Here is a 16,730-nt window from a genome sequence, read left to right as displayed (position 1 = left end):
CGCCTGATGTCTCTCCTTGAGGCCTGTAGCCCACACCTCGTGACGGGACAGCGAGCTTCTGAGTTATCGGCAGCCTTATTTCCCTCTACAGCTCCTACGGAGTTAACAGATGTACGCACGTCTGAGGCAGTCATGCGGCAAGAGACTTTGGGGCCAATCCTTCCCGTTTTGACAGTGTGTAATCGAGGTGAAGCCATAAATTTTATAAACAAGAATAAACGACCCTCGGCAACATATGTCTGCTCGACCCTTCCAAGGTGATCGTAAATAAAGGCACCTGCTCACTGGGGAGGGACGTGGGCACTGCAGATGGCCGGAGACAAGGGCCAAGGGTCTGTGCCTTGGGAGCAGCTGGTGCGGGGAGGACCCCCAGGTCCTGGGTCAGCTGGACGCCTTTCTGCCATTTATTCAGCCCCTTCCCCAGGCTGCCTTTGCCCTGGTGCACGCTGAGCTGGCCTGCTGCTCATCCATCCTCAGAGAGGTAGCTTGTAGGGGGGTCCTCCCGGGTTTAGGTCCCCTCGTCTCCTCCTCTGTCCCCGTTATTTGTCAATCATGTCCTCTGTCCCAAGAGGGCCGCTTGCGGGAATCCGAAGACCAGGCTCTGCTGCTGCCCGCAGGGCACTGATCCCTTTTGGCTCTCGCCAAAAGTTCTGTGACCCGGTTCTGTGACCGGGTCACCCTCCCTTTCACTTCGGCCTGTTGCTCCTGGAGCCACATCCCCCTGGGCTGGCCTGGCCCAGGACCCTCTGGAGGCCCCCATCTCCCACCAGCTCAGGAAGTCTTAACAAACCAGAGGTGCTGCTCCCGGTCCTGTGCGCTCCACCTGGGCCTGAGCTATTTGAAAGTGCTTTGAAAAAGGATAAAACCTGATTCAAAAATAGCTACATTTTATTTTTGTTGAGCTGCTGCCGTGTGCCAGGCCCATGGACATATTTCCTGAACCCTTGGAAGTTGGTATCATTGTCCCCAAAAATAAAAGTTGAAGATTGAGGCTCAGAGTGGTTACAGATTCCCTCAAGGTGACTCAGCTAGGAAGTGACAGAGCTGGAACTTGATTTCAAATAATAATAATAATCAAAATAATAATAGCTAACATGAGACGGGGGAGCATGCTAAGCCTTTTAAACATTGCCTCATTAAACTCTTCCAGTGGTCCTGTGGGGCGGATATGATTTTCATTCCCATTTTACAGATGAAGAAGCAAGTCCAAGGAAGATGGAATGACTTGCCCAGAGTCGTGATGCTAGGAAGTAACAGAGCTGGTCTTGGACCCAAGTCTGCCTGAAGCTGATGCCCATGCCGAGCGTCTGACTGTTGCTCACACTCCAGTGCTCCTTCTTGCACCACAAGCCTGGGGCTCCGCAGAGCCAGCAGTGAGGCCGCTGGAGCAGGCAGCCCTGTGCATGGATTCACTCCTGAAGTGGGTGCTGCACTGGAGAACTGAGAGCAGAGGTTCTTCCCCGGGGCTTCCACGGGTTGTACGCAGACTGCGAACACGTGTCTTTGTGTCTGTCTAGGGAGAGGATGCACAGAGCCTTCATCAGAAGTTTGTGAATCTGTGGAGTGCGAGAGCACCGGGACACCCCCAAAGTTCCTGGGTGTCCCCCAACCTTCCAAATCCTGGTGTCCCCAACCAGCTCATCTCCTGCCTCTGCTTGCGCCCAAGCACTGTCTTCCACGATGGACTCCAGAGAAGAAAAGTGACAGGTCAAGGCAAATGAACACTGCACCCTGGCTGGGCTGCAAAGGGGGCCTCAGTCCTCTCCCTAAGCAAGGTGGGACCAGCCTGGGTCCAGTATCGCCAGTGGGCCTGTTCTGAAGGGAGGGGTGAGCCACAAATCCTCCCAAGGCACTGACTTATGTAGCATTCATGTGGAATTTATTACACAAAGGATTTTATTCAATTAAACTTGAAATGCGTCTGGATTCTTAAAGGTTCAGTAGTGATAACTGGGACAGAGGGATCATAAAACCGTATGGGTTGTCGGAGGAAGGCGTGAGGGTGGGGTGGGGGGAGATGAGGGTGACATTGCAGCTGACGGGGGATTTGGTACCGGGGACGTTTGTCATTGGGATGTGTTACAAGTTCGGGTTATGAAAATCACTCAGTGAAAAATGCACATTAACAATAGCCATGAAGTACCAGTTAAGGGAAAGTAGGTTGAGGAATGAGACAGCAGAATCTATTAGTGCCTGACATCGTTCTCAGCGGCCCAGGGCGTGATTAAAATGACCGTCAAGTGGCAGCGGGGGGAGGGGCACTGGGCCGGGAGTCACAGGGCCGCGTCCCTGGCCCACACCTTGGCACTGACTCCCTGACACAAGCTGGTTCGCAAGTCTGTTCCCCTCTCCTGCCATAGACAGTGCCTCCCTCGGGGTTGCTGTGAGGTTTCAACGCGATGATGTCTGTGGAGCCCCTGGCCTGGGGCCTGGCATGTCAAGCCCTTTGACAATACTGGCTGGTGGGCTTCTCGCCGCTGGAATATCCAAGGTTACCTCTGACTGTGGCCCTAAATACAATCCTGAGAGCCAGATCTGGACCAGGGAGAAGCAGATGGAGCACTTTCTTGGGTGCAAAATGTATGGGAACACCCCCAAATCCAGGAAGTGAGAGAAATAACTTTCATGCAATTTTTTTTTTTTACATAATTTATTCCACTGCAGTATTTTTTTTAGGATTTTTTTTTATGTGGACCATTTTAAAAATCTTTATTGAATTTGTTACAATATTGCTTCTGTTTTATGTTTTTGGTTTTTTTGGCCGCAAGGTATTTGGGACCTTAGCTCCCTGACCAGGGATGGAACCCACACCCCCTGCACTGGAAGGTGAAGTCTTAACCACTGGACTGCCAGGTAAGTCCCCCACCGCGATATTTTTAAAAATCAAATTTATGCAAAAACAAAATCTATGATCGACAAGGTATCATCATTATAAATAAAAACAGCCTGCCATTTCTCTCCCGACCTGTGTTGCTGTGTGATGCGGACAACCATTTACCAGGGTTGACAGCGGTTGCAAACGGGCTTTATATAGTCATGTGTTTCGATCACGGAGCTTTCATTAACTTTTCCCACTGGGTTTGAGACCGGGGAGGATGTTTTGCTAAGTGTACAAGGGTGAACACATTTTTCCTTTTGCTTCCAGCTCCCACATGGCTATGTAAGGCACAGCAGAGGAGCGAAAGTTTCAAACTGACCCGTCCCCTGGGCGAGCCCCTCCCCAGCAGGCCTCCTCAGTTCTTCCCAGGTCAGTGGCACAGGACATGCCTGCACCTGCACGTTTCTCAGGGGTGTTTGTTTCTCCGGGATGTTTGCTGGTGGAAGGGATGATGCAGGGGGCGCGGGGCCTGGGAACCCAGAGTTACCATCTGGCCTGCGACAGCCCCTCCCAGCAAGGGCTGGTGGGGAGGGGATTTGGCTACAGGAAAAGGCCTTGTTTCAGAGATCATCCCGTGAGGACGCTGTATCTACTCAAAGAACTTCTCTTGTCCTTTGCAGATGTTTCACTACGGTGGGGAGTGTGGGACTGTTGTTTTATTACGTACGTCCTGCTCCTTCCAGGAAGATGCTAAGGTGTGGGTAGGATCTAGTCACTTGATGGATTTGCTGTGAGCTCTTGGAACATAGCCCTCCCCGGTCCAGCCTGAGTGCCTGCCCGACAGTGAACCGCCCTTAGCCTGTTCTGTAATGTTCTCAGTTCTGTTCACACAGGCCGAGCGCCCACCATGCACCAGACCTGGCACCAACTGCTGGCCGGGGCCACTTCCTGGAGGGTTTTCACTTTCACTCACGGTCACCTGCACCTCGGCCACTTTGCCCAAGTCCAAGAACGAAAGGACCCAGAAGGGACGAGATAATGATGTTCCTCCAGCAAAATGAGCAGGTAAGGTGGTTAAGAACGAAAGCAAAAGCAAGCACAAAACTCATCATTTTAATGTTTCCTAACTGCTGGCAGGGATGGCTGGAGGGACTTCCGAGCTTCAGGCTAATAAATGATGGCTGGATGGAGTTCACTGGGCGTTTCTGCCCTGACAGTTAGTGAGAGCCTGCCCTTCCCAAGTTGTTTCCTGCAATTAGTGGCGTGGAATCTTCAGGTTCTCGGGGCTGCCTCCTCGCCCTTCATAAATATCCCCCTTCCCAAGGACACAGCTGGCACTGGCAGGGTCACTCCATAGCGGGAAGGAGCAGCAGTGACAGCTGAAATAAAATACAGCTGCGGCCCGGATCTCAGAGGCATAAACCAGCCAAGTGCAACATCAGAGAAGTCGGTCTGGTCTGCGTCAGCCTCGCTGGAAACCTAAGAGCTTATAGTCTGAAGCTGAACGCAGTTCACCTCTGACCCTGGACGCCACCTGCCCGGGCAGGACACACCCTCCTTAAAGTGGTGGTGTTCCTCTCCCAGGGATGTCCGTCCCTTGATGGAGGAAGGCTCCCCTTTAGAGAAGATTCTCCGGGCTGCACCCTCGCCACACGTGCACTTCAGTCCAAGTGTTTCCGAGGCCTCGCTGTCAATCTGCAGCCGTCCTTCCCCCTTGATGAGTGGCTCAGAGGTGACTGAACTCCAAATCCTGTCTGCCTTCCTCTTTATAAATGTGACATTTTAAAGCCCCTTTGGCACAGGTAAATCACAGTTACATTTCCAAGGGCCTCTGGTACCATTCCAAATAAGCTGCCAGTGGAGGGCATCTGTCTCTGTCACACACACACACACACACACACTCACTCTCTCTCTCTCTCTCTCTCTCTCAAGCCTTTCCCACTTTTATTCTTTTTTGGAAGGCTGAGGAGAGCCCAGGGGAGGGGGGGCAGAATTCTCCACCGGCCTCAGCTCCTGAAGGAAGTGGCGGGGCCCTGAGAGGAGGCTGAGTCCGGACAAAAGACCAACTTCTGGCCCCTCTGGGTGAGATCTTCAGGAATCAGGATATGAGGGCAAAGTCTTCCTTTCCCATCGTCACTGTGGAGTCTACAAAGCTCCCTTTTTCCATTATTTCCAAGCGCCTCAGGCAGGGACCGACAAGTCATTTTTCTTGTATATTTTTTCTGGATTCCCCTCCTTCATGGCTGTGTATCTGGCTAACGTGAAGAGATAGTCACTGAGTCTGGAGGGGCAGAAGAAGGCAAATGGAATGATCTGAAATGAGAGATCAATGCTAACAGGGTCCTCCCTATATTAGCCTTCAAGGAGGAAATATAAGTCACGTGCCCCAGGAGCACTGGGTGGGACAGCGGGTGCTCAGCCAACCTGGGCTTGATGGATGGCGCTCCAGGCTGGCTCCCTGAGAGCCCAGCGCCCGACTCTGGCGCCAGGGCTGGGGTGTTTCCTGCAGGATGAGGCCACTACTCTGACGTCACAGGGCTGGTGACTTTGGGCCACTCCCTGGTTTCTGCACCTTCCAGTGAACAGGACTGGTGCCTCCCAAACTGGGGTGTGCACACAAGTCAGCTGAGGATCCTGGTGACATGCAGATCAGATTCTGATTCGGGAGGACCGGCTGGGCCCGGCCCAGGGTTTGGCAGGTCTAAACCGTGCCCAGGTGCTGCTGGTGCTGCTGGTCTGCTCTGAGTAGAGGGAGCCTAGAGCAGGCTTCTCGACCCCGGCACTAGAGACGTTCGGGACCATTCCTTGTGGCTGGGTGATTCTTCGTGGCAGGAAGAGGGAGCTGTTGTGTGCGTCGCAGGACACTGGGCAGCACCCCTGGCTCCCACCCACTTGTCTCCAGACATTTCCAGGCATCCCGGTTGAGAAGCACTAGCCTGGAATGTTCTAGTGGGCTAGACCCTAGTGCCCCTCTCCCTTCTTTCTGTGACCCAGCAGTGATGGGGCCTCTGGGCAGGGGTGGGTGGGGAGGGAAACAGCGAGCCTGCCCCTAAGGGGCTGGCAGTTAGTTTGCGAAGCTGCTCTGTGCTCTCCCTTGTTTCCGTGCCTCACTGACCCCACCCTCCTCTTCTCTCCCTGCCCCAACCCTACCCCCTGAGGCCAGCTCCATGCCAGGTCCTGCTGGAACCTTCCCTGACCCATGCCCCGTCCTGGAACCATGGCCCCCTCCTCCTGATGCCTGGCTGTCTCTCTGGGAGTGGGGTGGAGGACTGGGCAGTGGAAGAGACTGCTCTGGGTGATCCCCCCCGCCGCAGAGCTGTCATATGCTGGTTCCTCATCTGTTCCTCACCTCATCTGCGGTGATGCCTTCCTTGCTAAGAGAACGAACTGGCTCGGCCCACACAACCTACATGGCCGGAGGGCTCCCCAGGGTCACTACTGTGACATGAACAGAATGGTCCTCACTCCCCTCAGGCCCACTCCCCTCCCAGGAGGAAAGGAGCTGGTCAGGGCCATCAAAGCCCAAGCCATGTCCTGGGGGAGGAGTGACCACATTAAGGGGCCAGACCCTGGCTGTGGGGTCACTTTCTGGACCCCAGGCAGCTCCTGGGGTCCCTCAGCTCTCAGCCCTGGCCTGGCCCACGCTGGAGCCGCACGAGCCAGGGCTGGAGCCACGAAGTGCCTACTTTTTCAGAAAGACTCTCCAGATCCCATCTGAGTACCTGTTTAAGAACTTGGCCACGTTTGCATCCGTCTCACCGGACTGGACAAGAGGCACCACGCTAGAAGGGGAGGAAACACAGCATCACACTACGTTCCGGGCTCAACACGCTTGGGGGCAGGAGCTGCGTCCTGAGCCAGCATTTCACTCCCGCTGCAGCCTCGCCCGTCTGTGTGCAGACACTCTAGATGGTGCCGTCTGCTGAGCACCAGTGAGCTGGCAGCCCCTCCATGCACGTCGCCTCTGCTACATAACCCCCGCTGGGAGGTGCTCGCCCCAAACCGAGGCCCCAGGTTTGTGTCTCCTGCCCCAGGGGCTTTGTCACCTGGGCACGGGTTTGGTGTCCTCAGGAACCCCCTCTGCTCGGCCATTCCCTGATGTTGGGCCTTTGGGTTGTTTCCAATTTTTTGCTACTACGAGCACTGCTGATGTGGACAGCTTTGTACAAATGACTTTTTTCCTTTTGAAGCTGAAGCTCTTTTGTGACTCAGCATCACTTTAGGAACCACTTGGCCCCAAGGGCCTTTTATGAAAAGTGAAATCTTTATGACATGGGGCTATGGAAAGAGCTCAGGTATGGAGCAGACACACCTGGGCTCAAATCCAGACTCTGCCATGGACCACCCAGGTGACCCTGGCCACGGTGTCACCGCTGAGCCCCCGAGTCCTGACTCCAGTAGAGTGGGGGCTGCCACCACCTCTCTCCCAAGGTTACCACAAGGAATCAATGAAATAATGGATACAAAGTGCCCAGCACGGTCCTGACGGTTATATAAAGCAGGGCTTTATTCCCATTTCTCTGTAAAACCTGGTGGCAGCCTGGCCTATGAGTGGTGTAAATGGAAATGTTGCAATTACTCTTTTAAAGTTTCCTTGAAAAGGCAGTCAGGAGCTTCTGGCGGGGGGCGGGGGGGGTCCCTCCTCTCCTGACTCTGAGTTGGGGGATTGGGGTAGCAGGTGGCTGGTCTGGGCCCTTCTCCACCCAGCAGCCAGCACGTCATCTCATAGCCTAAAACCCATCAATGGCTCGCAGGATAAAGGCTCTCAGGATAAATGCAGAGCTCTCGGGGCGCATGAGGCCCTGCCCGGCCTGGCCTCCGCTCAGCCTCTAGCCTCGCCAGGCCTCACGCCCCTCACTCTGGACCAGACACTCGGCATCCTTTGTGTGTGTTCCATGCAGACTGCCGCCTCTGCCCTTGCTGTCCCCTCACCCCCGGCACTGTCCACTGTGCCCCCAGTACCCCCCATGCCCCATCCCAGGCTGGGTCACTCTGGTGCCAAGTACCCTCCCTCATAGCTCTTATCATGGTGTGGAGCTTTTCAATCTTTTCTGCTCAGCTGAGACAACCCCCACCATTTAAATTAACCCCAGGAACAGGGAGTCTTCACTGAATACACACCTGAATTTCATACCACGTGAATGTTATAATTACAAATAATCACCTAGACGCGCTGGGCCTCCCCCGCCCATTTCCTGGAGCTGCCTGCTTCTGAACAAGCTCTGATCCCGACGTGCTTTCCCCACCCCAACCCCCACCCCGGTCAGGATCACTGTCTCTCTGCCCAGGTCCCGCTCCCTCGGCCCGGCACCCCAGTACCGTCTCTCAGCTCGGCGGCACACGGCCCGACAGAAATGCAGTGCGGAGCTGCTCTTGCCTCCGGACTGAAAGGAGAAAGCGGGTGTTGGCTGGAAGGGCGTGGGGGAGGGTGCCCACTGCAGGCAGGGAGCCTGGATGGACGGAGGGACACACAGGCCCCGCCCACAACGGGCAGTGTTCTGTCTCCAGGGGCCCTGCCGGGGCACACCCACTGGGTACCCCTCTCCAAAGCAGGCAGGACTGGGGAGGGAGCTGTGACGGTCTGGAGGGGACTTGGGGGCTGGGGGAAAGCTTCTGTCGCTGTTAAAAATTAAAAGTGGGTGGGGGGCGCTGAATCCCTGCCTGTGTGTTTTGGTCAACACACTGGCCCGCAGCCACCCCCAGGTTGAGGCAGCCCAGTACCTACAGGCAGGATGAAAGTGGTGAGCGGGGGCAGCTGGCTGGAGTATCTGTCGATCCACTGCTCCAGCTCCAGTATGGGCCCTGCCTCGAATGTGGCGTGTTCTGTGGAGCCCAGGAGAAGGACGCAGCCGTGAGGCCACCGCCCCCGGATCAAGGAGCCCGCCCCGTCCCTTCCGCCTGGGCGCCTGCCAACCACTGCCCTGGCTCAGAGGGACCTTCCATCTCAGGCTGCACAGGCCAGGTTGACAGGGGTCCCAGGCAACACCCAGGACAGAGTCATTCCCCCCGCCCACGGGCCCAGGCCCCCCGGGGCCCTCTGAGCACACACAGTGGGTTCAGGGAGAGAATTACTTAAGTGAGCCTCCCTGGCTGAGGAGCGCGGTGTTGCCAGGGCAGAGCCGACGTCCTGCAGGGAGCACTGGATCTGGGGAGGAATGGAAGGCGTGGGTGAAGACCCTGTCACGCGGGCCAAGCGGGGGTCTCGTGCGTCCACCTGCAGGGGTGGGCCTGCCGGGAGCTGTCAGACCTCTAAGGAGCCGGCATTTAAAGGCTCATCAGCAAACTCTGTCTGAACCTGCAGCACAGCACGTCTGCCCTGTTGGGAGGGGCCCTGGCTCCCTTGGAACGCCTGGGTGACACAGACGGGGAGTGTCAAGCGCCCAGGGATAGTCAGGAGGAATCTTCTCACCCCGACCCTCCTCTCCCATGTGCCAGGCCCTTCAAGGTCTTTTTCTTTTGTCTAAACTGACAGCCTTGGTTTTCTAACCTATAACACTTGGGCGGAGAGACCCAAATTGACAGTGCTTTTTAAACTATACAGGACAGGGCTGTGCCCTCTGATGAGACAGCCACCGTGGCAGTGTGCCGGGAGCAGGACACAGTCGGTGAGAGTAGACGGTGCCCACCCGGGAGTGGACTGGAACCCTCTTGAGCCACCAAGCAGCAGACTCTGGGTAAGTTACTTGACCTCGTGGTGTCTCTGTGGCTTCCAATGGAAAGGGGCGTCACAGTACTACCCCGCCGCCGGCCACCTGCAGCGTTTACCCCGGGGGCTGGAGAGAGGTGGCCCCAGTCTAGGAATCCGATCCCAGCCCCGCTGATTCCTGGCTGTGCGGCCTTGGGCTGAGCCTCGGTTTTGTCCTCTGTAAAACGTGAAGGCTGGCCTCCACCCCATGGGCTTCTGCAGGGAGAGCCGAGAACAGGCTGCCTGGCCTGCCATAGGCCCGGAGCAGCCCCCGGGGGCCAGGAGGGGCACCCAGCTGAACAAGTCACAGTCTGCGCCCTTGGGGCACCCAGGCCACACTCCTGGTGATGCTTGCCTTTAGAGGCAGAAGCACAGGAGCTGCGGAAGCCTGGGAGAGGGACCAGCTGGAGGCAGGGGTGGCCAGGGAAGGCCCCGGAGGAGGTGATGTTGAAACTGTTACCCAAAGGACGTGGTCTAAAGCAAGGTAGGGGCTCATCACGCCACTGACCCCCTCTTCCCTCTGCAAACCCCGCTCAGAGGTGAGCACGGCAGACAGAAACGACCACTGTAGATGCCAGCAATTCCTCATTATGAGGCTGAAGACCAGTCTTCCTCATACGGGAGGTGCCTCATTCATAGAATGTTCCAGCAGTTTAGGCCTCCCATCTTTCTGCAGCCCCTCACTACCCTGTGTCTGCTCCCAGGGGCCCCAGTGGGCTCCAGCCTGGCCTGGAGGACGGAAGCAGGCCGAGGGCTGACCCTCCAGGGAGCAGCTGACTCGGGTCAGCACGCAGACTAAAACCCCAGGTACGTTCTCCATGTTCTGGGGGTGGTGGCCCTGCCTCTATTTCTGAAGTCCTCTCTGTGGGCCAGAGCTCCTGCTGCCTCTTAAGAAACAGAACAGTAATTCTAAGAACCCTACCATCCCCCCCGCCGAGGGCTAACCATTGCTGGGCCTTTCAAGTCTCTCAACCTCTGGGCCACTGACACTTTGGCCCAGGTCATCCTATGTCACGGGGGCTGTCCTGTGCGTTGTAGGACGTTTAGCTGCATCCCTGCCTCTACGCACTAGATCCCAGTAGCACCTCCACCTCCAGTGTGACAACTTAAAACATCTCCAGACACTGCCCTGTGTCCCCTGAGGGGCAGAACTGCCCGGGGCTGAGACCACTGCCCTTCACATTTCCCTCTCTGAGGGCAAACTTCACCACTCGCCTGTGAGGGAGGGTCTTCTCTGTGTCCCCATCTTACAGGTGAAGAAACTGAGGCTCACAGAGGGTAAGTGAACTAGTCCCAGGTGACGCAGAAAGGAAGTGATGGTCAGTTGGCAAATCCAGTTATGGCCACCAGGCCTCGGGGTTGGAAAATCCCAGCTCGGGGTGAGACGAGGTTACTCACTTTCTGAAGCTCTTCCACAAACGGGTGGCCCTTTTCTGCAATTAATTCCATAGCAAACCTGTGAGGAAGAAGGAAAAAGAATCTGCCTTGAGTATAACATCCCCAGGCCCTGTCTTGCTGGAAGGCAATACATTCTCAGGGGTTTGGCCATTTTGCTAATTGAGCTATCACAGGAAGGCCGTTATTTTCTTGCTGACATTGAGAACATCGTAACCTTCCATGTGGTTGGGGGTATTTGTTTTTCGCTGCTCATCCAGCCAATAACTCCTCTTTCAGCGCCTACTCTAGCCAGGTCCAGGTGATTCAGTATGAACAGAGGTGACCCAGGCCCCGTTAGGCAGGACAGGGAGATGTGAATCAGATGTCACACGACTGACAGTGAAGTTGCAAACTGAGGTCAGTGCTCTGAAGGAAAGAGTGAGAGTCCTGGGATATTTGGCCTTGATTAGGGTTCAGGGAGGGCTTCCTGGAGGAAGCGATGCTGGAGGTGGGACTTTGAAGGCTGAGTAGGAGTTTGCTGGTAAGGCTGGGTGGGGCAGGAAGATCAGAGTGCTCCCGATGCAGGTCAGGACTGTGGCCCTGGCCTCCCTCAGAACGCTGCACCCTCTTCTGGACCAGTCAGTGTCCTGGCTGGACAGGGGTGTGTTTGAAGGGTTCCTGGAGAAAAGCTTCACGAAGAGACTACTGACAGAGTGGGAAGGCTTATGAGAACTGCGGATGGATCCAGAGATGAGCAAAAGCAAGAGCCTGAAGGGGCAAGGGAGGGTCACAGGCGCTACCAACCCTGGAGAGAGCTGCATTCTGGGCAGAGGCCACCGCCAGGAGCTGGGCAGCTGGGAGAAAGCAGTGGAGAGCCCCGCAACTGCCAGAGCCGCACAGGGCTGGGGGCGGGGTCACAATACCCCTACCCCTCTCACCCTTGTCCGATCTCCTGCTGGTGTTGCCCATTGGCTGGACCAACTCTAAAGCCAGAGGACAAGGGAATCGGGGTGAGACCATCTCCAGGCCAGCCTCCCAGGCACAGGAGAATGGCTTTGAAAGGGCAAAAGAAGAACTACTGTGCATCTTCTAGCCCATCTTACAATCAGAACTAAATAATAAGCACACACGTAAGCTGTCCTGCATTGGTCTTCCCCTCTGGATGGTGAGGAGGGGGCGTATGCCTCAGGCCTGGCACATTGGAGATGCTCGGGAATATCTGCTCACTGAGGATGTTCCCACGACAGAGGCCAGCGGGAGGCCCCTCCCCATGCTCGCTCCATCCCCGCTCCCACCACTTGTGGCTGCCCCTCCAGCGTCTGTCTGCTCCGCCCCGCCCGCTGCACCGCACCCCGCAGACCACAGGCTCCATGAAGGCAGGGCTGAGGCTCCCCACTCAGCAGAGCCTGGCACACGCAGACGCTCCGCCAACACCTGAGGACGGAAGAATCCACAACTGAGCTGTGGCCAGTCCCCTGCACATCACCTGAGGGATGATGGCCTGCTGATGTGCTAATTCTAAACAGCCAATGCTAGAACCCGCCTTCCCGCCCCTCTGCCCACTTCATCTTGTGTGCACTTCCCCCTCGCCACACCCTTCCCACACACACCAAGGGGTCTGCCCTCTCTCCTCTGCTGGCAGACTAGCTACATTATCTTTCCTGAGAACCTCACTTAGGCCCATCACTGAGAAATGGCGACCATGAACAGGTAAGTTTTAATAATTATGATGATAATAATAGCTAGCATTATGATTGGTGCTAGGTACTGTCGTCCTAAGGGGGAAACATGGAGTTCTCTCATTACATCCTCAGAAGAACCCAATGAGATTGGATACTATTACTAGGATCATTTGAAAGAATAGGAAACTGAGGCTCAGAGAGGCCAGGTGATTTGCCTGAAGTCACACAGCCAGTCAGCAGTGGGAGAGAATTTGAACCCAGGTCTGTCTGATTACCATGATCTTCACCCAGAAGGCTGAGTCAGAACCTGTGAACTAGTACTTATAATAACTGCAGCTCATGCTGCCAACAGCTTGCTGAGCACGGTGGCCTGAACTTTGTTCTCAAATATTTGCGGCCCCTCCCACCCCTGCTGCTGTCACATGTGTCCATGTCCCTGGCTCTGGCCAATGAAATGTGAGCAGAGGTGGCGTGTCACTTCGTGGAAGCTTTAAGAGCCAGCGTGGGCATCACCGTGATCTCTCTTCCCTCTGCCACAATTACTGGTGTTATTCTAGACAGAGGCTGTCCCACCAGCCCGGGTCCCAGAGTGAAGGCCAGGCAGAGAAGAAACATACCCAACCCACGATGGGCTTGAAGTGAGAGGATGAACTCCGCCTCTGGTGGTTTAAGCTACGAAACGTGGGGGTTGTCTGTTACAGCAGCATGGCCCGGCCGATCCTGACTACTTCCCCGAGTCCACCTTCTAAACTCTGGCTGTGTGTACGCTTGTTTACAAAATAAGCCTCACGAAAGGGATCGTGCCTGACGCCCTGTGTACTGTGCTCGACTCGCCTGTCACTTAGCACGTGCACCTCAATGGCACACACATACGAGCACAGTGCGGGGGCAGGGATGGAGGGGCAAGGCAGCATCACGCGGAGAGGGACAGAAGCCACAGGCCAAGGAAGGTTCTTCGAGGGCTGGCAGCCTCTGGGACTGGCGGGCACTCGGGAGAGCTGCACGTCAGTCATAACCTCTACCAACCAACTCAAGCCCGACCTCAAGGCCAATCCCGTCCCCCTTACCCAATGGCTGAACTTAATTCATCTGTAGTTCCCACGGCTTCAAACACCTGGTCGTCTTTCGGTCTCCTTTCTCCGGTGAAGGTGCTGGAAAACCCTGTGAGAATGTTTTGCTGCCCAAATTAAAGAGTTTTTTTCTTGACAGGCTCTTTTAAAGCATTTTTCCACTTGAAGGATAACATACACAGAACAGTGCCCGAATCGAAAGTGTACAAGTTGATGAATTGTTACTAACTGAAACAGACTTCTGTGGTCAGCAACCAGATCAAGAAATAAAATATGAGCTTCACCCTAGAAGCCCCCATGTCCCTGCTTTCAGTCACTGCCCCCCTCCCCAGGGGTAACCACTGTCCTCACTTCTTTCCTGATATACTTTATTTATTTATTTATTTATTCTTGGCTGCGCTGCTTGGTTTGTGGGATTTTAGTTCCCCGACCAGGGACTGAACCCAGATCCTTGGCAGTGAGAGCGTGGAGTCCTAACCACTGGACCGCCAGGGAATTCCGTCCCTGGAGTCTTTGGCTGGAGGGCATCAACACTGTCATCCCTTTGCATCTTTTTTTTTCTTATTGTGGTAACATAAAAATAATGTAAGATTGGCCATTTTAACCATTTTTAAGTGTACAGTGGCATTAAGTACATCTATGAATGTTTTTATCTTCTTACTACATAAATATACCCCCAAAGCAATAAATACTGGTAATCTGCGTGTTTCTTTTTTTGGGGGGGGGCATGCCACGCAGCATGCGGGATCTTAGTTCCCCAACCAGGGATCAAACCCGCGCCCCCTGCAGTGGAAGTGCCAAGTTCTAACCACTGGACCGCCAGGGAAGTCCATGGGTGGTTTAAAACTTTAGAAAATGGTATCACACTGATATGTTCTTCTGCATCTTTTTTTTCTGTACATTATGTTCTGGCATTTTTTTAAATTATCAAAGCAATATATGCTCATTACAAAATAAATAATAGAATAAAAGTATGTATAGGAAACAATGAAAGCCCGTCTATTCATTCCCCTCTCCCAGAATTCAGTCTCTCTCCCAGGTAACAGTCCAAGGTATAACCTTTCACAATGTTCTATGCACACCTGAACACACATATAAATACACACACACACTTTTATCCAATGGATTCCAACTACTTGGATTGTTCTGCAACTTGCTTTTATCACTTAATTTATCTTGGGCATCTTTCATTTCACATCACATTTGGGTGATGCCTATTGAGATCTGTCACATACTTTTAATGTCTGCAACGAATTTGGAAGAACTTTAAAAAATATATTTTAAAGCTATTATTTATTTAATTCTCATTCCAGAATTTTCCATCAATTTCTAGTGCCGTGTGGCATACAGGATCTTAGTTCCCTGACCAAGGATCAAACCCATGCCCCCTGCAGTAGAAGCGTGGAGTCTTAACCATTGGATTGCCAGGGAAGTCCTAGAATTTGGAAGAACTTTAAGATGGAATCTTCCATGTCTTTCTTTGCATTTTTCACCTGTCCCCACCCTACCTTTGTCTCCTGTTTTGGTGTAGATCTTGGGGAGCTTGGGTGTGTTCGAGGAAGGCTGTGGCCTAAGGAGAAATAAACATCAAGAGATGATGAGTGAGGATGGCGTATATAGTGGGGCACGTCTTTCAGTGGGTCACAGTTTGCTACCCATATCCTCAGAGGCAGCACTTACCCCTTTCTGCTTGGATCTCTTGAAATCTTTCCCCTCTGTTCCTTTTAGTTTTAAGCCCTTTGTGGGCAAGTTCTGTGTCTTGCCACACCAGTACGTGCAGAATAGGTGATGTAGCGCATTGCTCAAAGCAGACGCTCAATAAATATTGGCTGAAAGAATTTATCGATCACCTTCCACAGTCTCTGCACTGTGCTAAGTGAATTACAGGCATTATCTCCTTGAATTATCCCTGGAACCTTCCCAAGCGCTACCTATGATGTTCATTTTGTTTCTGAGGAATCTGTAGCTGACGGGATGAGACTCACCCTCCTAGGTCACCAAGGGAAGAAGCGGTAGGGCTGGGATTCTTGCCCAAGACTCTTATTTGACACCCCAAAACTGTTACCTCTGCTCTACCAAGCCAGGGACTCTTGGAAGGAAAAATCCCTGGGCCATTTCCATACTGTAAAGCTTCAAGTATACTCCGAAATGGAGAATTGCCAAAACAGGGTTCGAAAACTGGCATTTTCAAATAGCAACACCTTTAATAAAGACTTCAACATTAAAATGTGACATTAGAAGGTTATTCAAAGGTTAAATTACTGGATCTGTGAATTAGATTAATCCATTATTAAGTCAGGTTCTGAGATCCGGGAACGGGGTGCAAGTTTCAAGGTATATGATGGCAGCCATCTTTAGACCGCGTTGGTGTATCTCTGTGCCTTAAAGTATAAACTGCTTTACAGATAGGTTAATATCCGAATTGAGGCCCCTCCTGATTGTGAGGCCAGGCAAGATGACCCTCTTGGCTCACATGGGATATGCCCTGTCCTGATGGATGCTGGGCTTCGTTTGGACTTGTCTTGTGCCAAGAAGCCTTGGTCTCTGGCTTCCAAGGAGCCCACGTTGCCACGGTGACGTCACGACTAAAGAGGACGTCACCTGGCGACTACTGCGGAGACCTCCCAGCGGTTTGACGGAACCACGGCGACAACATAACTCAGGGCAGGTGCCTGAGTTACCCTCCCAGCCAGGTACTCACCGGTCCCCGTCTTCCACGCCCTGGGGGCCGCGGCTCTGGAAACGGGGACACAATAGCTTGCGGGCGCCGAGGCACCCGCGCAAGCCAAGGCGACCTCCCAGGCCCCACATAGCCATGCTCCAGGGCTCTGGTCGGGGACTGACCCTGCCAGGCTCCCGTCCGGATCCCGGGGTGACTCCACCTACCTCCGGCCGCGCCACCCATCAGCCGCCATCTTCCATTGGTCCATGGCTCTCTCCCCAGGGCGGGACACTCCCAGAGACTTGTTTTTCATTGGTTCATGGAAGGAGATGGGCGGGGAAACCCGTGAGGACTTAGTTAGCAGCAGCTATTGGCCAACTCTCAAGCCAATTGGTAAAGGGGCTCTCGGTTCGCGCGCTCTGATTGGCTGGGCGAA

General features: G+C 54.1%; 1 protein-coding gene across 1 annotated transcript; it reads right to left on the bottom strand.

The window, feature by feature from the left end:
* Positions 1-3,917: 3,917 nt before the first annotated feature.
* MMAB (metabolism of cobalamin associated B) lies at positions 3,918-16,483 on the bottom strand. Its single transcript, XM_060119371.1, has 9 exons — positions 16,334-16,483; positions 15,141-15,202; positions 13,630-13,723; positions 10,902-10,959; positions 8,891-8,963; positions 8,544-8,641; positions 8,138-8,202; positions 6,541-6,600; positions 3,918-5,099 (listed from the first exon to the last, which is right to left on the bottom strand). Exons 1-9 carry the CDS (start codon positions 16,447-16,449, stop codon positions 5,000-5,002), a joined length of 726 nt encoding a protein of 241 aa, XP_059975354.1. The 5' UTR covers positions 16,450-16,483; the 3' UTR covers positions 3,918-4,999.
* Between the last annotated feature and the right edge of the window lie 247 nt (positions 16,484-16,730).

The sequence above is a fragment of the Mesoplodon densirostris genome, chromosome 15 (assembly GCF_025265405.1).
Source record: "Mesoplodon densirostris isolate mMesDen1 chromosome 15, mMesDen1 primary haplotype, whole genome shotgun sequence".
In the NCBI taxonomy this organism is placed as follows: Eukaryota; Metazoa; Chordata; class Mammalia; order Artiodactyla; family Ziphiidae; genus Mesoplodon; species Mesoplodon densirostris.
Note: the sequence above shows the minus strand (reverse complement) of the source record. Positions and strands in the feature narration are given on the sequence as shown.